This window comes from Solea solea, chromosome 9 (genome assembly GCF_958295425.1).
Source record: "Solea solea chromosome 9, fSolSol10.1, whole genome shotgun sequence".
Classification (NCBI taxonomy): domain Eukaryota; kingdom Metazoa; phylum Chordata; class Actinopteri; order Pleuronectiformes; family Soleidae; genus Solea; species Solea solea.
Window position 1 is genome coordinate 22,057,263 of NC_081142.1, and position 25,631 is coordinate 22,082,893.

At 40.2% G+C, this 25,631-nt stretch overlaps 1 protein-coding gene across 2 annotated transcripts in view; it reads right to left on the reverse strand.

Annotated features, from left to right (window-relative positions):
- Positions 1 to 2,781: 2,781 nt before the first annotated feature.
- adcyap1r1b (adenylate cyclase activating polypeptide 1b (pituitary) receptor type I) overlaps positions 2,782 to 25,631 on the reverse strand; it is a 31,272-nt gene continuing 8,422 nt past the window's right edge. The window contains exons 2-15 of one of the 2 annotated variants that reach the window (XM_058638821.1): positions 23,575 to 23,692; positions 16,381 to 16,483; positions 15,059 to 15,172; positions 14,298 to 14,401; positions 13,531 to 13,628; positions 11,631 to 11,763; positions 11,378 to 11,531; positions 10,602 to 10,662; positions 10,426 to 10,495; positions 10,228 to 10,319; positions 8,993 to 9,122; positions 8,832 to 8,873; positions 6,905 to 7,489; positions 2,782 to 6,864 (exon numbers count right to left, since the gene is read on the reverse strand). In XM_058638821.1, the coding sequence (XP_058494804.1) occupies positions 7,103 to 7,489; positions 8,832 to 8,873; positions 8,993 to 9,122; positions 10,228 to 10,319; positions 10,426 to 10,495; positions 10,602 to 10,662; positions 11,378 to 11,531; positions 11,631 to 11,763; positions 13,531 to 13,628; positions 14,298 to 14,401; positions 15,059 to 15,172; positions 16,381 to 16,483; positions 23,575 to 23,631 (1,545 nt within the window). In that variant the 5' untranslated portion in view covers positions 23,632 to 23,692 and the 3' untranslated portion in view covers positions 2,782 to 6,864; positions 6,905 to 7,102. Of the gene's footprint in view, positions 6,865 to 6,904; positions 7,490 to 8,831; positions 8,874 to 8,992; positions 9,123 to 10,227; positions 10,320 to 10,425; positions 10,496 to 10,601; positions 10,663 to 11,377; positions 11,532 to 11,630; positions 11,764 to 13,530; positions 13,629 to 14,297; positions 14,402 to 15,058; positions 15,173 to 16,380; positions 16,484 to 23,574; positions 23,693 to 25,631 lie in introns of those variants that run through there. The other variant, XM_058638823.1, reaches the window with a different exon arrangement.

The window sequence follows — 25,631 nt, forward strand, 5'->3', positions numbered from 1 at the left end:
GCAGGTTCCAACTGGTACTGTTTTAATTCATCAATCACAAAAGCAAGAGAAAGTTGTGTGTTTGCACATTTATTTCCACTTGCTGTACATCCAAGTTACATTTCTATCCGCATGTATCCAAGCTTCTCGAGGAGCAACAACACATAGAAATATTCCCTTGATGTTCCAGTTTGTGAGTGACGATCTGTAGATTCCAACGCACCGACCTAACCCCGAACTCAAACTAACTTAACTCTGGCTCCTACGTTGATTTTAGTTTCTATTTTGGCTTCCCCGTCACGTCCGTCCTGATTTGGTGCCACATGCTTTTCTTCAATGTTGTGCGTTGGACGTTCACGTGATTGAGAGATTTATTTTCGTATGAATTTAAAAAAGTTGAAACTGAAGACGGCTCTACATGTAACACGTTGCACAGTGCACTCACGCACGTCTGGAGCACTAGACTGTAAAAACGATTTATTTTCCCAGATTTGTTGTTGTTGTTGTTGTTTTTATGGTCTTTGTGAATGTAAATATACCTGGACTATAGTTTTCATGTATTGTATAATGTAATGTTACTGGTTTGATGTTGTTATTGGGGAAAAATCATGTAATAGGTTTTGTTCTTAATTGATTAGATAGAACCAATTTAAAATAAGATTATATATAACCATCATTTTTTGTAATATCACTTAGTTCTATTCTTATAAGCCCATAATATTGTAAAATGTGGAGAATATTTAACTGTACACGTCCCTGTTTGTTAGCATTATGCTTATTGATTGCTGTGCTAATGCTAACGCTAATGCTAATCCTGATTCTCTTTGTAAGAAAACAACTCTGTATTTAGCAGATTTGTATAGTAAACAGTTTATTTATATTAATGTACAGTATAATTACATGATTCCACTAATCCTCACTGCAGTGCCTTTAACTCACGTGTGTACAGTTGAATTCAGAATCTTTGGAACGACATCGATGTATAATTCCTTGTAATCAAGTCTTGGTTTAAGCTGCGAAACATTTTTGCTTCTGCTTCGTGTCAAATTCGTTTAAATGTGTGCGTTGAGGAGGAGGAGGAGGAGGAGGAGGAGGAGTGGACTGTGCTTCAGAGATTACACAGTTAACATTTGGACATCTTTTTTCACTTGACTCCATGTTTCTCTTACAGGTTTCTGGTTTATGACACAAGTTTCTGCTTTGGTGTTTTCTTGTTTGAGCTAGGGGTGAACATTCGTTAAGTTAAAGCCATTATTGTTTCACAAAAAGACCAAAAACCAAAGTTTGTTTGTAGTTACTTGTGTTCTTCGAGGGAGATGATTAGCCATACATTATATGATGAAACAGTTCAGATTTCGAGATGCTTTCGCTATTAAAAGTTTCCCAGAGAGAGTTTGGGAAAATGTGTGGCCCGAGATGACGAGCTGTAAAAGTGATGATGTTACTGCACAGAGAGTCTGTCAAACCTGTGTTTATTGCATCAGCAGGCGCTCAATTTCAAAGGCAATGAACCAAAATGTTCTCAGTTTTCTAGAATTAACTTTGACTGCAGATTATTTTGTGGAAGTGAGAACACATAAATTACTTTTGCACAACTTTTCAAGAAGACTTAACCCCCAAATACCACCCTCATTTTTATTTTGTTTTCTAATGTACAGCAGTAGCATGACACCGGTATTTGTTGTGAGTGTTAGTGAGGTTCAGGGTTTTACGGTTAAAAAAGTCTTGGCTTGGCAGTAAGTAACAGACACTCAGTACACGCACAGTTTAATGGAGCTAAGGCCGTAGTCAGACAAAGACAGGTCCTGTCCTTTATGTGACAGAAAAACAAACAGTGAGCGGCGAGATGGTTCTGTATGTTTAGTACCTGCTGTACGTGTTCATTGTGATACAAATTACATGGAGCATGGCTCTTGTGGTTGCATCGGCGCCCACCATAGCTTATACGTCATTTCCTTCTACTTCTGGGTCAAAGACCGGGGGGAGGACATTTTGGTGCACATGCTGAACGCTAAGTCTGACTCTAGTTCGACTAAGCGTATGCATGCAGAAGTAATCGGACTAATTAGTCCGACTAAGATTAGCTCAATTTCAGTTAGAAAACTGAATTATTGTCTTAGTCTGACTAAAATCGGACTTGCTGTTATTTATGCAACCTCTAGGGGTGCCTAATTTAGAAACGGCAGTCAGAGATGGCAGACTTCACCCCATTCACACAACAAGCCTCTGTCGGCCTCTATTGGTCGTATTGGTAAGTGCGGAAAACAAACAGACACACAGAGCCACTAAAAACTATACTTCACTTCCACTCCGTGGGGTGAAGTAACCATGGGTCGTAATCCGCGGCAGTTTTACAGTGTGTGTGTTTGAGTTTTGCAGAGACATCACCGAAGAGGTGTTTTTATGACGTATAGAAGTCAAAATGTTCACTACTAAACTGAACAGTACTCACATACTAAAAAGACCCAAATATGGAGAATAAATCTTTGAAAATTACATTTTAATGTACTTACCAATTTCATACGCGACTGGAAAATGTAGTTTTTAGCAAACATTCCTCAAAGCAGGATACTGTGTGTCTGATGGTGAGTTTTTCAGCAGCAGCCGATAAATGTGATATTTTCACACGAGGGTCCTCAGTGTAGATTCATCCACTGCTGAAAATAGTCCCCCTACATTAATGTGTCATGACTAAAGGTTTACAGAGACCAACAAAGTACCTTTGTTGAGTTTGGTCTTTTTGTGGAACTTAAAAACACAGCAAAAGATGAACATTCTGTAATAAACTGAAGACAAACACGATTGAGCCAACAAGTTAAAAACATTTAATAATGTCGATACTTCCATAACATACAAAAAAAAACCTCATTTGTGCACAGCCTGCACATGAAAACAAAACCAAAACGCTGCACTGTGCACTAAAGCGAGATCAAATGAGGAGGAAAAAAACACAAGAAGAAAGAAGAGCTGATGAGCACAGAGTAGCAGGCTCACAGCAGAGTGCTTTAAGTTACTTATACATTCAGCATTCATCAGTACACGGTACACTGACGAGCCCTGGCACGATGAAGCAGATACGACAACCATCAAAATCAGACCATGTTAAGCAGCAAAAACAATACGTACAGTAAATAATAACAATAATAAGAGTAGAGCAGATTTATGGCACTTTACTTTCCCTCCTGTCTGAAAGATCAACATTCAAAGGAAAAGTATTTGACGCTACAATTAAATAACTTGTCCACAGTTGAAACCCACTGTCAGTGTCCTAGCTTATCAATGGCCTCGTTGTCCACCCGTTACCGTGGATTCACAGCTCAGATTCCCTTTTAAACGGCCTGAAAGCTCCGCCCCCCCACCCACTTTGTGATTTACACCTGAAATGAAGATCAGAAGGATTTCACATGCATGCGTCAGCCTGTTTTAAGTAGAGTACGGATGCGTTACAGGAGAGGCTGTATACTCAGAGCAAACACGATCACCAGAACGACAACAACAACAAAAAAAAGAGAGAAAAATAGTATAAATGCATACAAAATATAAGAACAATCACAAGTTTTCACTTTGAACCACAGGAAACTTCATTTACAAGGTACGACAGCTTCGTCTTCAGTCTGTCTTTTTAGTCACAAAGTTTCAAACACGTCATCTAACTACTTCATATTTCAATAGTGGCAACATCTTTGTCTGACATCGACATAGTACTGGCAATAATAAGGCTCCAACTCCCATATTTAATACCACAGAGCAAAGAATTCAGAAACACATGGACAGACTGAGGTTCGTGACGTGGTGACCCGGTGGGATTGTCTCCTGTGTTACCTAATGAAGTGAATTTTAACATTCAGCTGAATCAGGAGCAGAGGTGGTGGTGATTGTCCAGCCCTTTTCCTCCAACATCACAGGACGGGAGACGGATCTGCACTGTTATTATTGCAGGTCGAACTGAATCACGGACGGGACGATACAGTTTCCGGTCGGTCAGCCCTTTCTTTTCTCTCTGGACTCACACAAAGAACGGGTCTGAACGTTTGCAGGTCAACGGTTGTCGAAGCATTAAAAAAGAAGGTTCATTCAAGATCTTTGTTGGATTCATTTCAAGCGATACAAACTAAAACAGAGCTCACTTTCATTTGTATTTCCTCTATAACTAATTATTCTTGTTTATTGTCTCCTTTGATCAGATAATTGCTTGTCTGTGACACATGAGACCGATTTTGTGATAAATAGAATCAATTTTAAAGTTGAAAATCCACATTTTCTGCTAAACTGACACAGAAAAATCAACCATTTGATAAAGGTTGACAGTCTGTCATTGAACCTTTTTGATTTTCAAAGGTGTTAAAGTACGAAGGACTATTAGGGCCACATCGAGAAGAAAAAATTCACAGACTTAAAGTCGTAAATTTATGAGATTAAAGTTGTAAATGTACGACTTTATCCACCGATAACCCTGCAGCCGACCAGTTCCAGCTATTTCCCCTTCCACAAAAGCAGCCATTTCCTCCAAGTCCGCCCGGTTCTTTCTGCGGAAAAGATGCGTTTTCTTGCTCTCCTCTTGTAAAACAACAGGTTAGATTATTACGACTTTGTTCTCTCTGATTTAATGAGCCATTCAATTCTCATAAATAAATAAAAAAAATTTCCCCCCTCAATTGTGGCCCCAATACTCCGTCGCATTAAAAAGCTCAAACTGGGTGAAATCTAAGCTTTTAGACATCAGAGCATGATCCATTTGTTGATAAGGCCCAGAAGTGAGATGTTGAACTGTCAATTTAAAAAAAAGAAATTAAAAAAAATACACACACACTAATTAAATGAATCACTGACACTGATAAAAATATAGTATAAAATAGAAAAAAAAGCATTAATAAATAATAGCTCAATATTTATTCAAAAAATTCGATTTTCTTATTCTTAAAATTTAAAGTGAAGTTTTTGTCGTATTCAGGACTTCAGGTTATTGGCGTTTGTTGTTTTTTTGCGTGTAAATGGCTACAAAGTGAACATTTATCTACATTATAACACTAAACAGGCGTAAAAGTCCACACGTTTGTTGGTTTTTGGAGTTTTTCGGTTCCAGTTTCAGACGCTTAGAACACAACGGAACCAAAAGGACTTCCTGTGAAATAGTTTGAAAACATTTAACAGCAGCTCAAAGGTTTTTTTGTTACACTCCAGTAATTTTCCCTTTTCATGTGTATGTGAACGAGTGAACTGTACAATGACGTCACAAGTAAAATGTACAGTAGCACTGCTTTATTATTATTATTAAAAACACTAACCTGTCGTCGCATTTTCCGCACGTCTTTAACAAAGGTGAGTTAAAGGACTTTGAAGGCCTCCGAGTTTAAAAACACTTGATTTAGTCTTAAGCATCATAAAAGCACTTTGTCAAACCCTTTTTTTCCCTATTCTTTTACTTTGCAGTTGCCGTTTTTTTTTTTAAATTGTCAACAAAAGTGAAAAATACTCGATGCATTGTGCTTCAAGGCACTTTTTGGAGACACAAACTATAGAATCGTGTTCGGGGGTTCAGAGTCGAGGGAGAATAAAAAAAACTGCAGTGACATCGTTTTGCAAACAGATAAAACAAAAACAAATGAATCCGTCTTTGGAATGAGAATTATTACGTCACCCTTTAAAAAGTGACGTGGGTTCTATCTGCAGAAACACAGGTCAACGTGAGGGGGTTTGTTGAAAACGGAGTTTTCAAATCAAAAAGGAGAAAAATCTGTTAAAATCCGTCCTTTTATATAATAAGTGCGGTGATGTTTCAGATACATCCTACACCTTTACTCTGGCCAGTGTGAGGCTGTTTAAGAGGCTGACGTTTTACAGCGCGACGCCTCTCCAACAGCCCTTTTTCACTAAAACACACAAAACAAAATAAGCAAAACAGCAAAACAATGTGGACAATAAATGCAGCTCCATGCAAGTTGGTTTTCATTGACATTTTCTGTACGAACGGCTGTTTTTAAAACCACAAAAGATTGTGTTTGTGGTCGGCGGCAAAAAGGAGAGGGAGAAACCTCCAGTGATGCACGTACATCCAAAGAAGACACGTCCAACCCTGCTATGAACCCTTTCTTCTTCTTGTTTTTTTGGCATTTCACATTAATGGTACAAAATATGTCCTCATCATCGTAAATGCTGTGTTTTCCGTGTTTCCACCCTCAACATTCCTCAGTCTTTGTCGTCTCCAGAAGCCTTTGTTTGTTTTTGTTTGTCAGTCACATGATACACAGGCTTGTGTCAGTAGCAGGTAACGATACACATTCACGTTTTCTGTACATCGAGAGAGCGGCGGACGTTTAAAAATGATTTTAGAAAACGAAAGCAGGCGACCGTTTTCTTCTTCTTCAGCCGCTCTCGGTAACACTGATAATAAAAAATGTCCGTCTTTAACACTGATGTGAGCGCGAGTCCTCGCTCTCCTTTAAAATATGAACTCATTTAAGATACATCTGTACATTAGGGTTCATCACCTCGCTTTAAACTTTCTTTCTTTTTAGTTCTGCAATTTGGGACCATAGAAGCCAAAATATCAAACATGGACGACGGCGTTGTTATACGACGGTTTCCACGAGCCGATCGGAATAATTGTGGAACGTTGCTTTAAAATTACTACAACGAGTCAAATTGTGTCTTCGATGAATTTAGTTTTTAAAAAAAGAAGAGCAGCTGCGATTCATCGACCGGTAACGGTTTATAAATATAGAGTAAAGTTTGTGTTGAGGTCGGGGTGAAAATGTTTTTAACTGGAATGATCACACACGCACACACACACACACACACACACACACACACACACACACACAGCAGTAAACTGGTCCCTCTGTTTCAACACTTACACAAACATCTATGCATCAGCTCAACAATAAACTACACACACACACACACACACACACACACACACACACACACACACACACACACACAGACACACACCAGGTTCCTCATTCACACCCTGTGAGCCTCCGCTCAGGAGCAGGAGGACGAAGTGTGTTTTCCCTCCAGCTGCACATGAGCGAGGTCAGAGGTCAGGTCACGTGGTGGCGGCGGTTTCCGTATTTGGCACCTGATGGAGATCAGGTTTGGTCGTATTTCAGGGTGAGGCAGGTCAGACTAGAGGCTGTTCGGGGTCGCTGGAGGTGAGCTGGGTCTCCATCGTGGTGTCGTCCGGGTACGGGTTCGGGTACGGGTTGAGGAAGGGGTTTGTGAGGCTGGTCATCGGGACGAGGTCGGGCGCGGCGGTTTTGTCGTTGTCGGGCTTGGCTGCGGGCGCGGCGTCCCCGGCGGCGCCGCTCAGGTGGCCGGGGTCTCGGCCTGCAGGCTGGACATGCGGATCTGCGAGCTGCTCTTGCTGAGGATGGACAGCTGTGTTCCCCCGTTCACTCCACTGCTCGCCAGCGAAGGATGCCGGTGCTTCAGGTCCACAGCAAAGTACCTGTTCACCGTCCAGCTGCGCCATTTCCTCTTGATCTCCGATTGCACCTTGAGGGATATACTTCACAAGGTCATTATTAATGGACCTCGCCGGAAAGAGACCAGCTCACTGTCCCTGAGTCTCACTGGAACCCTGACTTTACTCTACTGAAGGCTCATTGTTTTCAGTGCTCACAGGTTTTTCACTTCTGTGCGTCATAGAAACTGTGAGTGATGAGTAAAATATTAATCAGTGCTTTTTACAAATCTTTTCTTTCAGTTAGAAGGGTTTAGCTCAGCATTTTTAATCTGGATCAGGGACATAACAAACTTAAAAAAAACTTTAAAAACTAGCGTTTTTAACTTAGCTAACAGTGGAAGTTTCAGTCTTGTTTTTATGTTTTAATTAACAATTAAAACTTTCAAAAAGCTCTGCATCCATCCATAAGGAAGTTTTATTGACATTATGCTTCCACATTTAGTTGGTACATATTAAAAACTGAAAATATTGGACACAAACTGTGTTCAATCATTAATTGCTACTAAAATGGCAGCAATTAATGACATAAAAATAGACAGATAAAATAAATAAGAGCAGCAGCTGTATAAAGGGCATTTTTGGAGTTCAAATATTGCAGATATTGCACACGAAAGCACACTCAGTCCGAGTCAGTGACACCAAACAAAGTCTCATCTTAATCCTCCAAAGACTCAGAGAGTGCAGACAGGACTCCACATGTGCTCCTCACAGCGTCTGTCACTCACTGCAGAAGCTCAGGTCACGTCTGTTTTTAACGTCCAGCTGCTTATGTTTGAGAAAAATACCCTTTAGTGTCTTTGAGTCGTTGGGGGGAGGAGACAGAGGATGCACACAGACGAGGGTTTCACGGCTTTATTTCAGAAAACAAAACTGTCTATGAGAACAAAAGCTGTCGTGCTGTGGAGACGACGTCCTGGGCGTCACAGTGATATGTGATTTATGTTGGGGTTTGACCAATGACATTGACGACATGTCTTTTTAAAATGACAAGAAAAGTAACTTAAAACTAAATTAAATTAAATTTGCCATTGATCCAAGCTGAGCTAAAAGGTTTAAGTGCCGCAAACTGACCTGAAACTGTACACAGTCATTTATTTATTCTCTACTGGAATGTAAAAAATTATTCTTCTTTATATTACATTTTTCCCACCGACAGATTTGTTTTAGATTATTTATAAATGTTGATACTTTGACATGAAAACTGAAAAATAATGAGCCTCCTTCATACTTTAATTCATGATCTAAGCATTCCAAACCTAGCTACTACCCTGTACACATTATATTATGTAACATGCAGTGTTGCTCTGTGGATTTAATGAGATTTAATGTGCATTTCAGACAAGACAACAGTGTCAGTGACAGACAGGTTTTTAAGGAGATTTACCTCTCCATTCAGGAAGCAGTAGAGGACGGCCACCACGAAGCCCTGCAGAGACACATTTCTATTATTTGTCACGTTAAACACAAAGTACAGACAGAAACCAGGCAGAAAAAAAGGTGTATTTTTAAATGTAATCTGGAGGAAAAACTAAATGCTTTAACCACCTGGAAGGAGCCGAGTCCGAGCTCAAACACCAGACGCTCGCGCTTGCTGACGTTCTCGGGGGAAAAGGCAAACACCGTGTAGTGAATCCCGAACAGAGGAATGAGGAGCAGCGTGGAGCGAGCCAACCTCCTTCAACACACACACACACACACACACACACACACACACACAAAACAGCATGTTTGTTTTCATAAATCCAAATAAAAATGTGGTTTTCAGAGTCTTTGGTGCTTGGCAGTGTTTGCCTTCACATTCAGGTGTTCAGCTGTTGTAGCTCATTGAATCAGTTCACATGAGCTGCATTACTGTGTGTGTGCAGAGTGACATTTGACATAATTGTTCGGAGGTACGGATTATTTCATTATTGGCGACGTTTCGCTCTTAAAGCCACTGAAGATAATTCAAACACAACGACAGGAACGCACAAACCACTCCCTTATGATGCAACGTTAACGTATGTATGAGTGTTTAACACAGGGAATGTATGAGTGTGTAACTTCCATATTATTGTGGGCTCTCATGTTCCCATGTCCATTTCCCTGAATGTATTTTCATTTTAAAGAGGACATAGCCCGGAAGTGCCAATTAACGCTGCATTTTTGTGTGTATCTGCGTCATTACCACGTTTATAAGGGTACGTTTACCTAAAAGTCCATAACAATCAGTTCAGCCACTGCTGAGAGCGCAGGGTTTGATTGTTTTCCTGAGCTCTACGAAGCGGAACGGCACTTCCGTTGACTAGTTACGTCACTGGCAAATTTCACTGATGAGACATTTACATCGGCTCGTTTGTAGCGACTAGGATGTTTTTGACCATAAAAATGACTTTGTGTTTGTAAGTACACGTTCATAAGTATATAAGTGAGATAGGACCATGCGATGGCCTCTTTAATCCCTTGTAACATCAACCTGCCATGAGTCTACAGGTGAAAATTAGCCTCAGGCTACAACCTCACATATTTCTCTTTTAATGTTTATCAATATGCATTGTCCCTTTCCTTAAAATTTAAATTAAAAAAACATAACAAACAATCCTGAATCTGAATTCCTGGGTCGTAACATTTCATCTCTTTGACATTGGTAATTATGTGAGAGGGAAATGATGTGTGTTTTTTTGGATAGACATTGTCTAAATCCCTTCACCTGCAGCCCTTTTTCTTTGTATTCCTGGTTCCATGATGTTTAATCTCAGTGTTGGTGACAGTTACAGTGTTTGTCAGTCACAGTTACTCACAGGTAAATGCTGGACTCATTTCCTCCGATATCTGGGGACTGTAACTTCTGGACGAGGATGATGATGATGCCGACGAAGAGGACAAAGTTGATCTGTGTGTATGTGTGTGTGTGTGTGTGTGGAGATAAACAGGAAATGTGTGTCAAAATCAATGTTGTAATGTCCCACTTTCCTCACATAGATGGATAGATACCGTACCATGATGGAAGCCAGCACAGGTCCCTTTATCACCCACCAGATGGCAGCATTGTCATTCATGTCCCAACACCTGAAAGCACAAAAAAGAGTTACATCAAACAGCAACACATCATGGATGATTGTGTGTGTGTGTTAGTGTGTGTGTGTTTGTGTGTGTGTGTGTGTGTATGACTCACCCGATATCATCAAAGTGCAGCCTCAGCACAGCCCAGATGGTCACACACACCGTGGGGGTCCCTGAAGAGATGCATTCAATGAACATCAGCACAATAGAGATGCATTCAATGAACATCAGCACAACAGTGATGCATTCAATGAACAGGAGACATTTGATGAGGGACGATAGGCTTTTGTCATGATTTAATTGCATCACGATGTATTCCTATTCTGATTTCATAGATTTTCTTCCCCCAATCATTTCCATGTGTCCCACCACTTAATATCATGTTATTTCTGTATTTCTTTGATTAAAAGATTAATTTTCCATCATAAATATGTTTATATTAAGAATAAGTCGTCGTTTCATTTCAAAACAAACGCTTTTATTTTGAAATTATGTGAAACATACATATTGTTATTTTGATGTCTTTTTCTCAAAAAGTTGGACTTACTGACCCCCGAGGTCATTAAATTAAATTAGATTGAATGGGACAGTGGTTTATTACATGTACAACAATTGTATTTTTTAAGTTAACTGCCCCGCCTTAAAATACAATAAAAACAATCAGTATAAAGTGGAAAATAAAGTGTAAAAAACAAATAGGGCCTTTTAATGTGCTTCAAATAAAACTGAACAATATACTTGTGTACATATACAGTGTAAAATGGCAACTTCTACTTTTAGCTGTTCCTGTTTCAGGTTTCAAATATTAGAAATAACATGAATCTCAATATTAAAAACAGAAAATATCACAATATAATGAAGTGTTTGTGTGTGTACTTAATGCCTCACCCCAGCCAATGATGATGTACCAGTAGAAATATCTCTTTTCGGGGAAGAAGGTCTCGACGAGCAGAGTGAAGAGGTAAAGCCCCTCGATGAAAAGCCAGAAGTAGTTAGAGAGGACGCAGTAGTGGAAGAATATCATCACCGCCCGACATTCCAGCTACGGGAGAGGAACGAGACAAAGACAACAGAGAGGAGAGTGTTAGGAATCCACAGCTCTGCTGGCACGCGCTCAGCTCTCTGTGTCACTGTCACTCACCGTGTGTATGAAGCAGTGCTCGCTGTCCTCTTTGGCGTACAACACGCCGTCTTTGATGAAGACAGAAATAGCTCTCAGGATGAACGACACGAACAGGTTCATGTGGATGAAGTTCCTGGTGCAGTGCAGCTTCCTGTGGAGGGGAAACATGACGGCGCTGATTAAAGGAGACAAAAAAGGAGTCCTGACTCACTCACTTCACTGGAAGTGGTGAAAGAAGTGGTATTAATTGATAATATGTTGATTATTAGCACACTTTTCAGGTTGAATGAATTGAATAGCTGTTTTCATAGTTGTACTACGCCTATTACTGCTTCTACTGCTACCTGTATATGTGGTAAAAGTAGTGCTGTCAAAATATTTAATCGCACTAATGTCAGTTAACTCGCGATTAATCGCATTATCTAACTATTCTAAATGTCCCTTGATTTCTTTTTGTCCCAGTATTTTTTTCTCATTTTAATGCTCTTATCAACATAGAAAAGTGGATCGTCTTGCTTTGTGCAAATGTCTTTTTTTTTTATTGAGACATTATCTCTGTCACCCTGCATATTTTGAGTTATTCCTCTTATTGTGAGAGCCGCACAATAATAAGAGAGGCTGTGAATAAAGTGTCGTTCTTCAATGCAGACGGAGTCCCGCGGTTTAATGTGTTGTTGCCTTAATGAGCTAATCCGAGCTAAAGGAGCTAGCGGTCTTCGGAGGTCTCCTTACTACGGTTTGGGGGTCTGCCAGCACATCATTATTTGGATGTGGGGAGTGCGTCGAGAAATGATCCAGGCTGCGTTGGATACGGAGAGCCCGCTTGGAGACAGAGAAGCGCACATCGCTCGCCATCCGCTCAAAACGGAACGTTAGCTTACTACTCTCAAACAAGTGTGTGCAGCGTGCCTGTGGTTTTGTTTCCAGTCTAGCTAGATCCGGTGTGGTGTTGTAGTTTTTCTAACGTTACTAGTTGTTGCAACAGCATGGGAAAAAAAATCCACAAAGTTTGCTAGGCCAAAAAGAACGCTAATCTAGCAATAAAAAAAATGGACGCCGTTAAAATGGGTTTGCGTTAACGCCGTTGATAACGCGTTTAACTGACAGCACTAGGTAAAAGTGCAACAAGCATCCAAAGAGATAATAACAGGAGTAGTACTAGTAATTGTAGTGGTTAAAATACCACTAGTATGCATTAATGGCAGTGCAACGCTGTACTAGCACTTTGACACACTTATTAGTAGTGGTGGCAGTAGCTGTTACAGTAATACTAGTAGTATTTGAAGTATTTGTATTAAGTAAGTCAATTTTATTGATACAGCACCTTTCACAGATATAGAATCACAAAGTGCTTCACGAGGCGATACAAGTAAAATGCATCCAATACCGACAGGGTACATTAAAAAAAAACAGGAAAATGCAATAAAAGAGAACAAAACAACAATAACCCTTTTCTAATTTAAAAAGAAAAGTCTTTAACTGCTTTTTAAACACGTCAACAGTGTCTGGGCAGCAAAAGGAAACTCATTTCAAGACATCGCGTCATGAAATGAAATGAAAGTCAACCTTAGACACGAAGGGTTTCAATTTAGAAATATTACATCGATGGAAGACACTGTGTAGTTTTTATTAACTGTTTAGAATGATGGCAGAGTCAAAGATAACACCAAGGTTCAGCACATAGGGCTCAGTACAGGACATAAGATACTGGCTGTAATTCAATTACTACTGCACAGCTTCAAAAATAAGCTCAAATACGTGGAGATTCTTTGGAGTCCACATTTTTCTGTTGACGACAAAGCTGCATAAGAGGCCAAACACCAACAAAAATCTAATAATAAAGAAACAAAAATGGATCATTTATGTTTGTTTGCCACCGAGCTGTCACTCCAGTCGCCATGACGACCAAAAGTCTCACCTGAACCTGCACAGGATGACCATGGCTGTGGTGAGGGAGACCAGTGAGGTGCTGTAGCCCACAGTGTACAGAGCCTTCACCGACACATAGTACATGTCCTGAAACACAAGACACATGTCATTCATGTCTGTTTTTACTCGGAGGCAGGGTGTTTTTGTTTTGTCTATCTGTCTGTCTGACTGTCTGCCTGCCTGTCTGTCTGTCTGTACTGTACATCCTGGTCTCTTGAGCTTAATAATATGTGAATGACGTTCTTGGGGGGGGAAATTGTTTGAGATTTTGGCACAAACATTTATTTGGATTTGGAAGGAGGAGATTTTTTTGAATTGTGGTCAACATCATCACTCAGTAAATACAGAATAAAATGCCATCGGTGTGTAGTTAGTTACTGCTTTAAGATGCACTATGCCAGCTTAAAGATTAGGGCTTAAGTACATTGTAGATTTATGCGTTCAAAATAACAAATGAAGAAATAAATCACATCATAAGGACCATCAATGACCATCAATGCTAGTTTTTGAGGTTTTTCAAACAGCTGCAGTTCCTCACGTGTTCAGGCAGGGGGCTCCACTTATTTACAGCAGCTACAGAAAAAGGCTTGACAGCAAAAACAAGAAGAGATTGTGTAGGATCTTTACACGGCAGGTGTGTACAAACTGCAACTTGACTGGTTCACAACCACGAGGAGGTTGTTGTTGTTGTTTAAATTTGGCCTGATGAACGTGTGAGGTTTGAAAACAAGCGCAGCAGGAGTGCAGTGAACTTACCGGATGGCTGCTGTTTCCTTCCTCATACAGACAGGCGTCGATGTAATGAGGGAAAGTTTCTGACCAACCAAACTCAGTGCAGTTCCGGCTCACCTTCCCAACCTCTGTGGAAACACAACACACGCACAAAATCCAACATATGTCAAGAGTGGAACCGGGTAGAGAAGAACAACAGACAACAGAAGTAAAGTTTCATAAATAAACTCAGATATAATAATAATAATAGATTTTATTTGTATTGCACTTGCATTTGAATAACAAATCTCATACGTGTGTTCATTCAGCTATTTATTATTAAACATAAAAGTACCAAAGACTCACTGGTATCAAAAAAGAAAACAAGGCAATATCCTCAAAAGTTACCATATCTCAAAAGTTTTGGTTTTATGGAAGCACAGGACAGTTTTAATCCATATACTCTGTGAGAATAGTAGCAAAAACCTACAACTGCTCTTTATTTTTAGCACATAAGTGTTTGTAATTATCCAATTTAGTGTGTGTGCATGGACAGGGGTTCAGGTTTGGCCTGGTCCTGGTTTGATTTTGGACACAAGAAAAAGGAAAGAATAAAAAGTTGGGAATCACTGGTATAAATAATAAATAACTGCATGTTTATCACAATATAACAATGGCAATAAAGTGCAATAAAGGACTTAATAAAATAAAATACATCCTTAATTTCAAATAAATCTGTGACTCAGTTTCCTAAAAACACCTCATATACCTGGTTACTGGTCATTAAAGGTAACTTCAGAACTGACCGTAGTCTTCCTCGCTGATGAACTGAGAGAAGAGCTCTGGACAGTTGACCTCGACTACCTCGCCGATCTGGGCCGGCTGCCAACACGTCAGGTTGTCCCACATCCACGGACAACCTGGACACACACACACACACACACACACACACACACACACACACACACACACACACACACACACACACACACACACACACACACACACACACACACACACACACACACACACACACACACACACACGCTGTGTCATTCTAACAAGCCATATGTTCATTCATCGTGACATCAAATGCTCATGTGGTATCAGATATGATATGACATTATTTATAAACCGTGTCCTTCATCTGAAAAAAGCACTGCCCAGAAAAGGCCTGAGGGAGCATTTGTGTGTATGCAACAGCAGTGCAGGCGCGGGGGGTGGGCACCGGAAGTTGTACAAGTTTAGGTGACTAGGCAAGACCTGCTGAGTCTTCCAGTTTGCCGCCTGAAGCCAACCCTGGAGTAAGAATACATTAAATAGCCACCAGGTGGCGACTCTATTGGTTGCAGATAGAAGTTCATGTAAAAGGTCCATAGGAAATATGTCAGTAAACATTTCGATGGTAGCTGTATGATGTCAGTTACTAGTTTTTAAGTCTTCTTCAAAAGTAGGGGTTCAAAGTGGTTTGTTTTACAACCAGAAGATAAGAATCATTTTCATACACAGTCAGTGAGTGTGAGTAAGTCTGTTGAGATGGTAAAAACACCATCACATCATCTGGCTGATGGTAAAAGCTGCAGTAATTGTGGTTGATTATATCATCGACGCTCCATTAACAGCGCGAGGAGGAGGACACTGTCACAAAGCATCTCTCGGTCTGAGCTCCCACTCATCACTCATCTAATGTGCCAGAGAGAGACGACACCTGTCCGTCGCCGTCTCGACGATCAACTTCCATCTTCTGCATCGACGTTGTCATTATCGTCACGACGCTGAGACGCTGAGACGCTGAGACGCTGAGAGCTAAACGCCGCTGTCGAGGAACACAGGCACAGCGTGAAGCGTCGGCCCAGTTTAGTTTGATCCGTGCTCCACATCAAGCGCAGACGTGTGTACAGGCAAACTGTGAAGTCTTAACTAATGATCCCCTCGCTCTCTTTAATGATCACACTCTCTTTCTAATGATCTGCAGACAAGCAGGTCAGCACACTCTTACAGTTTGAATTATCTCCTTCTCATTAGCATGGAGGCCCCCGAAGATGTGCTCGTTATCTTGTGTGTTTTTTAATCAGCCTGTGTTTAGAACAGCTAACAAACGGCAGCGACAGGGTGGCCAAAGACCTACCGAATTCTGGATCGTTCCCCGGATCGTCGGATTCCATCATTTCCATGCATTTCTCCTGCTCCCTCTTGATCACGCAGTTCGTGGGCACCTGTTGGCTCCAGACCTGGTGAAAACACACACACGTGAATACAAGAAACGGCCATTTCAAGTGGCTGACGATTACATAAGACCAGAGAGGAAGGACCCAAAGGTAAAGAGGAAGAGCACGGCTTCATTAGCTTTAGCATGCGGTTCACACCACAGCGTGGGAGAGGTCTTTGCTCTGGGATCTGTTTTCACACTCGGCCAATTAAACAAGCCTTTCTCTCTCTCTCTGACCCAGAGGTGAAGTGTTTTCTTTTTTTCTGATGGAAACAAAGCGGGGAATTCTCTCAGCCGTGCACTTTCCACACCGGACCACGCCAGGCGTTAACTCCCAGGAGTTAAAAACCACAGACAGATACTTGAACTCTTCCAGGAGTCATCACAACGGCAGCCGCAGAGTCACAGAGTCACAGAGTCGTGACTCCACACACAGGGTTCACTTCCAGTGACGCCTTCATCACAGCCGCTCTCTGGCTGACGCTGGTACTCTGCAGGATGAGGAGGAGGAGGAGGAAGAGGAGGGCAGAGGGCTGGGAAAACAGAGTTGGGTCAAATTCAGTGAAGATGATTTGGAGCCTTTGTTGGCGTCACGGCTTTTATGAGGTGCAGCAGGGGAGCAGTTGTGAGGTTCATGAGCTGACGTTGGCACAGAGCTTGCTCGGGGAGGTTACACTCTGACTCACACACTGAACATTTGTCTTATTACAGCAATAGAGACACGGTGGTTTTGGGGGCACTGTGTGAAACGAGTGTCGACGCTGTCCCTCTGCAGCCACAAATCTGCCGGATGATTCATGCGCCGTGCTCTCGGCAACGGCACCGTTAGTGCAGCGCTACTGTTGCAGGTGAAACAAAGCAGTAAAATGGAGTGAAGGATTGTTGAAAGATGGTTGAATCGAGTCTTAAGGCCATACGTTCACACAACTGTGGATGTTATTGTGTCTTAAAGGACATGTTAGACAATAGCTCGTCATATTTACATTCATGGCAACATAATGGGTAATTAGTTGTCTTCACCTTTTAAAATGTGTGTAAAACAAATGCAGAGCTTTTCCTCACACATTGTATACGTTAGAAAGGAGTGAGTGAAAAACAATGGAGAAAGGAATTATGAAAACAGAAGCTGAAAAGTATTTTCTATGAAATATAAAAACCCTTCATAAAGTTCATTGTATCAGTGATTTTAATTTCACTAAGAAGTGCTGATCCGTACTTGTTTCCGATCACGAGATAATTTGTTGATTTCTGTTCCATGTGCCCGTACTGAACTGGGTAAAAAGGCTTTTGTCCATTCTGCACCTTTTACATGGAATATGTTGCAGAAAGACAGGAAACTGACTGAGTTCATTTCATTGAGCGTTTTCATTGAGGCTCACTCCACAATATGCACTTGTTTTTCATAATGTGCTTGTAAATTTAATCTGGATTTTTTTATTTGTTATTTGTCGAGTGTTTCGTATTTGCTGCTGCCTATCTTGGCCAGGACACCCTTGAAAAAGAGGTTCTTAATCTCAATGGGATTTTCCTGGTTAAATAAAGGTTGAATAAAAAAATGACTGTTCACTTGTGAGTATTTAGCCCAGGCTTTAAAATGACATCCATTTGTTAAAAAAAAACTATTCCTTTTTGAATTGGGAAATAAACAATTCATTGAAATTCCTTAAAAAAGTCATTATAAAGTCTTTAAAAATCTTGAAAGCAATCCATTTATTTTGAAATAAATAAATAATTCATTTTATTTTGAAGAAAAGATGATTCGTAAACAATTCATTTTATTTTGAAATCGTCTTGTCATCACTTCCTGTTTGTGGTCGTGTTTGCGGTCATGTTTACTTTTGCTGCCTCGTGTGTTGTCCGATCACAATAGGATTAAAACCTGTGGCGTCCACCGGGTAAAATATGAAAATAATCTGTTAAACAAAGTTTTCATGTGTAACCTGTTCGGTTGATTGTGTAGCATCTGATTTTCATGTGTAACCTGTTCGGTTGATTGTAAGGCAGCTGATTGTTATGTTAATCGGCGCAGATAGCCGTGGAAAGGTGCTAATGGTGTTAGCCACCTGAGACGATGTTTTGGTATGCTAACAGCCTATTGACTTGAGTTTAGCCACTGTGTTGGCATAGTCAATTGGTGTTATATGCTGATGATTTTATTTGTTGTTTACAAAGGAGGATGTTATTTTCTTAAATTGTTGTTTAATACATATGTTAAAAAATTAGATATTGTGAGATTATTTCATGATTGTGGTCATTACAGAGGTCAATTTTTAGTGTATAATCTCTCTGTTACCGGTGCAAGGAGAGATAATTAAGCACGTTAAGCCTTAATGCCTCTAAGTTACCATGAAGTTCTCTGCATTTATTGTAATTTTTTGACCAAATTAAAGGATGAATAGTTTCACAACTGCAAATGAATACTTGAATTGGGGATAGATTTTTGTTGTACAACTTTTTGAACATGATTTAAGCCAGTTAATGCAAAGGAGTGTTATTGATTGGCGATAATTCAACATGTTGTTTGACCTATTTGTAGGTCAGGTTTTTTGTCCTGGTGACATCATTAAAGGAGGTCCCAGCCACATCCTTTCGTGTGAGGTTTCCAGAGATCCGGAGATTCTTCCCTAGAGTGTTAATGCTTCCTAATAACAAGTGGCCACACACAACTCCAACTAGTGTTTCCTGTGTCTTTTGGGCATTTAAAAATGAAGGGCTTGTACCTTGTAGTCTTCTGTTATTGGTCCATTTCTTAGTATTGATAAGCATTTACCTGTGCTCAGTTATTACATCATAACAAAAGGGTTACAAGTAACTGCACCTGCTCCTACACTGAGGCGTCTTTGTTTTGCAAGTGCATCTTCCCTGGATGCAAAAACACACTTAACGAAATCCTAAAGATGAGGGAATGAAGTGGAGAAGAAGAACAGACTCCTGCTGTGAGGCTGCAGTACCAGTGATGGAGAAAGAGGGAGACAGAGAGCAGGACTGTAGCTAAACCAGTTTGTCATTAAACTGTCAATAGTTTGTTTTATTTGTCAATAAAACAAATTTTTTCTTGATTTGAATCTTAGCAACTTTTTAAATCATTCTACGTGGTGGGTAACACATTGTCCAGTGGGGTAAAAGACAGTAGAGATTTTATTTTTTTACATTTTCCTATTAAACTGAACTGAAAGAGAGAATGAAAGAGAGACAGCTGAACAACCCTGTGCAAATGTCTTTGTTTGCTTGTCGAATGAGTTTAAATTCCCTGGAAACTCTTTGGAACAGAGTTACTGGTTTATTATTTTCGACAGCTCTTTTTGCATGTGGATGTTTTTCTTTTTAATAAGCGTGCAATGACATTTAAAGAGTCAGTCAATCAGAAATGTGAACATCTGTTAACTAAGAGAAGCCTCTTCCCCACAGTCGACTTAATATTGTTTAAATGAAACAATGTGACCACCTTGAGTAATCACACATCTGTTTTCTAAAGACTTTAGCTGTCACAACTTGTGGTTAAGGTTAGGGACAACGTGTGTCTACATCTACACCTGCAGCAGAAACAGTGTGAGATCATGAGACCTGCTGAATTTATTTATTGACATTGAGGTTCAAATTCTGGGATTCAGAGTGTAGGCGCTGCACTCTCTCCTCTCCTCTCATTCATTCATTTCTTTTTAATGGCATATTAAATGATTAATTAAGCGTATTATATCCACCGAGACATTTTCTTACAAGAAATTTGTTTTTAATTAAAGAAGGAGCCGATGTATTGATCAAGGGAAACTGCAGCTCACTGCACCACAAGTTTAATTTTAGTCGCTGAATAAAAAAATGTGGGCTAATTAACATGAAAGGTCAGCACATGCCCACTGTAAAAAATAAAATGAAAATGAAATACTAAAGGCATTTCTTGATGTATAAAATTCAGGCTTAGGATGAGTTTGGATATCAAAGAATTCTAAGTATTGAATGCAGAGCACAAACCATGACATGTAACATAAATAAATGCATGATGTCTGATGTCTTTTTTGTGTCCGATACAGTAAGCTATGAACTGTTAATAACACATTTCTGCCATTTCAAGCTGTTAATAAATATACTGTGTAACAAATTCTCTTCTCTCATACAGAAGAAATAAACAGCCCACCACATGACTCAGCTAAAATGGTTTTTGGTTTGTATCAGATTTCACACTTTTATCTGTCCGATATCTGATCCAGTGATTTTTGTCCAGTATCGGCTCATCGCTCATAGTAAAGTTTACTTATATTTGCTGTCATGTGATCTTACTTGGTGAAGCTGCACTGCATTAGTCTGGTCAGTCGTTTAATACGTTACTGCATGGGCCTCAATTGAAAAACAGCTCCAGAAAAACTAACTGTTCTATGATTTGGAATTAAAAATGATATCTTGATCATCCATCATGATGTTGCAATGAAAAATATTCCGGATGATGATATATATTTATCACTAAATGAATATATCAAAAAATTAAATCGATAACGACATGTAGACGACTGTATTTAAAATACTAGACAAGCTCATACTTAATTAAATGTTGACTTTAATACATTTTACAATGTATTAGAATTATTATGAAAATATTGTTGACGGGCCAGTTTTCATTCTAACTTTAGGGCCACAGGATATTGACTGGGGGGGGGCCACATGCAGCCCTCCAGTCCATTTCACGTTTTTTAGTAATCCACTAATTTTGCATCATAAATATTTATCTTGATCATGATATATGATCGTGATATAATTTTAAGCTCATAAGAATCGTTTTTTTTTTCCCACTTGATTGGCCGGGCCCCAGACTAGGACATCGGTGGCCCCAAGGTGATTTGAGTTCCCTGATTTAATGTCAGTGACCAGCTTCACTAAAGCTGTGCTGCCTCGTGTTTACTGTTGTGTGTGTTGCAAAATGCATTATTTTAACGCATAATACAAGTCGTATTGTTTTCATAAATGAGCCTAAATGAAACCTCGGAGCACTGATCCGTCACGACGACTGCAATAAACAACACATCACAGCAGCGCTGCTCATGTAATTGCCTGACATTGGCAGCTTCATCATCATTAGAGGACAAACGGGAGGCTTTTTTTTTTACAATTACCAACCACTCAACAGCAACGTTAAATTTAACGTATAACATAGACATCAACAGCTCTATTGTTCATCCAGAAGCAATACTCTGACGATTCACTGAAATCATGGTAATCATTTTAATACCCTTGTTCACACAGCCCTGGTAAAAAAAAAAAAAAAAAAACATCAATCATCATCACTTTCAATCCCAACTTCCTCTGTTGTGGGAATGAGACGTGTATCTCAGATCTCACTGTCTGAGAATCCATTTCCATTTATCTCTGGAAATTAGTAAAAAACTAATTTTTTGTGCGGTGAAGTCGTCCTTTAAATTTTATAGTAGTGATGCAGAGTTCTAACAACCTCGGCATGAGAGAGAGAGAGAATGGGATGGGTTTGGAAGTTGGACTTTATTTGTGATGTTGTGGTTTTTAGTGAGTATATTTATGTTCAGATGTTGTAAAACTGCATTTAGAGAACGTTTTCATTCATTTACAGAGAGATTACAGTACAAAATACGTTTGCCAATCCGTACATGCTAACTGCTAGCATCGCAATGTAATTCCCCATATAAATTAGCATTAAGCTAGCAGACTTGTTTCTATAAGTTGAAACATTTTTATGTTTGTATGATAATGTAAACAGTTAAAAATGATATGATGAGACAAATGACATATATTTGTATGTTCGTTTATTTTTACAGTAAAGATATTGAAAGGAAACGTCAGCTTCTTTCTGGGAAACTGTTCGCTAACTGCTGAGCTGATGTAGCATGCTAGGACACGCAACACAAATAGGGGCAGGATGGTAATCATAAATTAAAGCATAATAAATATCAACTTTATATATTTACAGCAGTAAATTCTGACAATACTTTATTATGTGTGACATTATGTGTCATTCAGGTCAAATGAAGCCACACATTAATTCATTTCCAGACTCTACTTAATGTGCATCAATAAGAATGTATCTGTTATTTTTAAAATCAATCAAATATCTGGTTAGAGTCTCGTCCATGATTTGTGACCAGCTCTCGCGGCTCTGTTCTCCGGCCTTTTCACACTGCCACTTCATTAAACGATAACAGATGACACACTGTGGGAAACTTGGAAAGTTTAGAGCAAGAGTTCAGACGATGTGTTTATGTCTCCGCTGTGAGACCTCCCGTCAGTTAGTGTCACATCTGCCTGCACTAAATCACTTAACTCTTTATCTACTTAGTTCCAAACTGCGTTTGCTCAGCAGGAGCGGCTTCACAGCACATGAACATGTACATGACTGAGCTGCTGCTGCTGCTGCTGCATAATTATGCCTATAAAAGATCAGACGATGATTGGAGTGTCATGTTAACATTTCAATTTAGCTGCGTCACTACAATATGTTGTCATGGGAAGTTTCAGTGCAACACCAGTTTAATACAAATGGCCAAAATATTGATTTGGTGATATTTCGCTCTAAAGTAAACAGTTCCTAACAGTTTTACTCGCCGGGCGTCACTACTTCATGTCTCCTCATGGTGGCGCTGCTCAAATGAATGAGGGGAAACTTGGGTAGAGTTTACAGCGGGATAATGTTGGAGAAAACTACGCTAAGAGACGCTCCATACACATTCAATATGTTCTTTATGTTATGAATAAATAGAGAAATCCTGCACTTTTAACCCTTAGTGTAAAAATAATAACCCTCCTGCCATCTTGGGAATTCTGAATAATTCTCTCTGTAGGAAACATCATTTCAAAACATGTGCAGGATCTCCCTCATCGCAGATTCAGGAAAAACATTGAACAAACAGTGAATAAATAAATAAAAAGACAGTCCATCCTTCTCTGCACTTCTGCCACACACACGGATTAATGAATTATTGATGCAAGCACTTGGTTACTTTAACAATGGCCATACAAGTGCATGGAAATCAGACCTCGGTCCTTTGGTGTTGAATGTATTCACGTGAAGCTCCACCTGTTGCTGTGTCTCGCTTTAGTAAAGATGTTATTACTCATTTTAAAGGTCCAACAAAAGAGGAAACAAAGTCGGCTTACCGAGGCAGGGAGGAGGAGGAGTGCAAGGAGAAGTGGTCTGATGTCTGCAGCAGACATTTTGTGTTCTTCAGTCGAGCGTTTAGCCTGAACAGCCACAGCACTGCTCACCTTTGAGGATCTGAAAAGAAGAAGCAAATGTGTGGGATGTTCAGAGGCACGTAGTCCTTTATTATTTCTCACCAGGACATAAACAACTCATTACAGAGTGTCTCTTCCTCCCATACGTTATGCTCCATAAGTGCCTGTATTTACAGCTTCTCTGTGGAGCAGATCAATTTTGGGGAAGCACTCGCATCGAAAATTTGGAGAAAAAAAACAAACCTCCATTAAACTCCATTTGGCCCTGGCTCTGACTCAGACTCGCTGGATAATGCATGCAACAAACACATTATCCTCCTCTCTGAATCATTTTCATTGGTGAAGCCAATCATGAAATATTAATAAACAAACAAAAATCTGGGATTTGCATACAGAGCGCTCACAGGAGAGTCAGCAAACACGGTGTGAACAGACCAGGACCAGACAGACCGATTAATACCAGCACCCATTCATGTCAGCCTAATGATCCCCATTCAAATCTGGTATTAACATCCATCCTGAATGTTCCTTTCAGAAGTGGACAGCCCCTAAGTACAGGTCTGAGATCCTGTTCAGACCTGGTGTAAACATCCATCCTTAGTGTGACCTGAGCACGCTCAGATCAGTACAGGTCTGAATATGTCCTTCAGACCACATTCACAGGTGGTTTTAGGACACATTTGTCCACATCCATCTCCTCAGTTGACATCGTCTGATCAGGGGTGGTTTCACAGCATTACTACTACTTATACATATATTTATTCATGTTTCATTCACAGCAGACGCGTCTGTACGGTCAGACTCATGTGAAAAATCTTTGTCTTGCAATTGCAGTTCTGACGTCAACGTGTATTCGATGATGTGGGGAAGTCCAGATCTGAGCATGTGTGGTCACGGGAGACACATTTTAATCTTAATTCCAGGTGTCAGGGCGGATGTTAACCCTCATTGCTCACACGCCACGGATCTGTGCCGCAGGTGCAGCCATGGTAAATTGCCGTGGGAATAACACACAACTCCTCGTATGGACATATTTTTTCCGTCTTCTGTGCAGAAGAAACAAAATTGTACAGTTTTTTCTTTTCTTCTTGGTTTCCCAGTGCTGAAGAAAAAACAGGACATCTGCTACTTTTACTTCATTTTTTCTCAGTGACAGCAAGAAACCTGACTGTCATTTTACCGTGATGTGGCCAAAAACATGTCATGTTGCATGTCTGAAACGATTCCGCTGTGTATTTGTATGTCACTCACTGCAAGTGTGCAGGGTTTTTTTTACGCGAGTCAAAGCCAACGAGCAGGACTGAGCGCTCGGGCCTCGTCCCGCTGGGAGAGCTCGGCAGTTTTGGCCGCCGCGCTCCACCAAAGCTCTGCCAGCAACGAAGCCCCTCCTGCCGTTGTCAGGAGCAACAGCTGAGAGAGCTGCAGAGTTTGGATCTGAAGTGGACCACATGGACACGGATCGCCCTTCTGCTGCTTCCTCTGCTCCTCGACTGTAAACAGATCATCTTCTCCTGACACCGACGTTCATTAGAGTAAAATAATGAAATGAGAGTGATGTTGAATCAAGATATTAATGTCCTTGCTTTTTCATTTGCAGTCCACAAACTCTGTTGATGTTCTGGGTTTGTTTTGTTTTTGTGTTGCTCCGCCCACCGAACTGCAGCTGTGTGGCTTGTAAATGTTTAATGTTGGTGAGACACCTGTCAAACACACGCTGTCATGTTTGTTCAGTCTGTTACAGTCGCTTATCTCTCCTCCCATCATGTGACAAAATGTGGCTGAGCCAAGAAAATTCTGGGTGTGACGTGAAATCTGTAAAGGTGAAATAGGTGACGGGACAGTTTTGTGTTATATAATCGAATAAAATCTAAAATAAAATACAACGTTTGCTGTGTCTGTATCGTAATATTTATATTCTTTACTGAGTCTGCTCATTGACAATACACTGTATTTATTTATGCATCTACCTGCAACGTGCA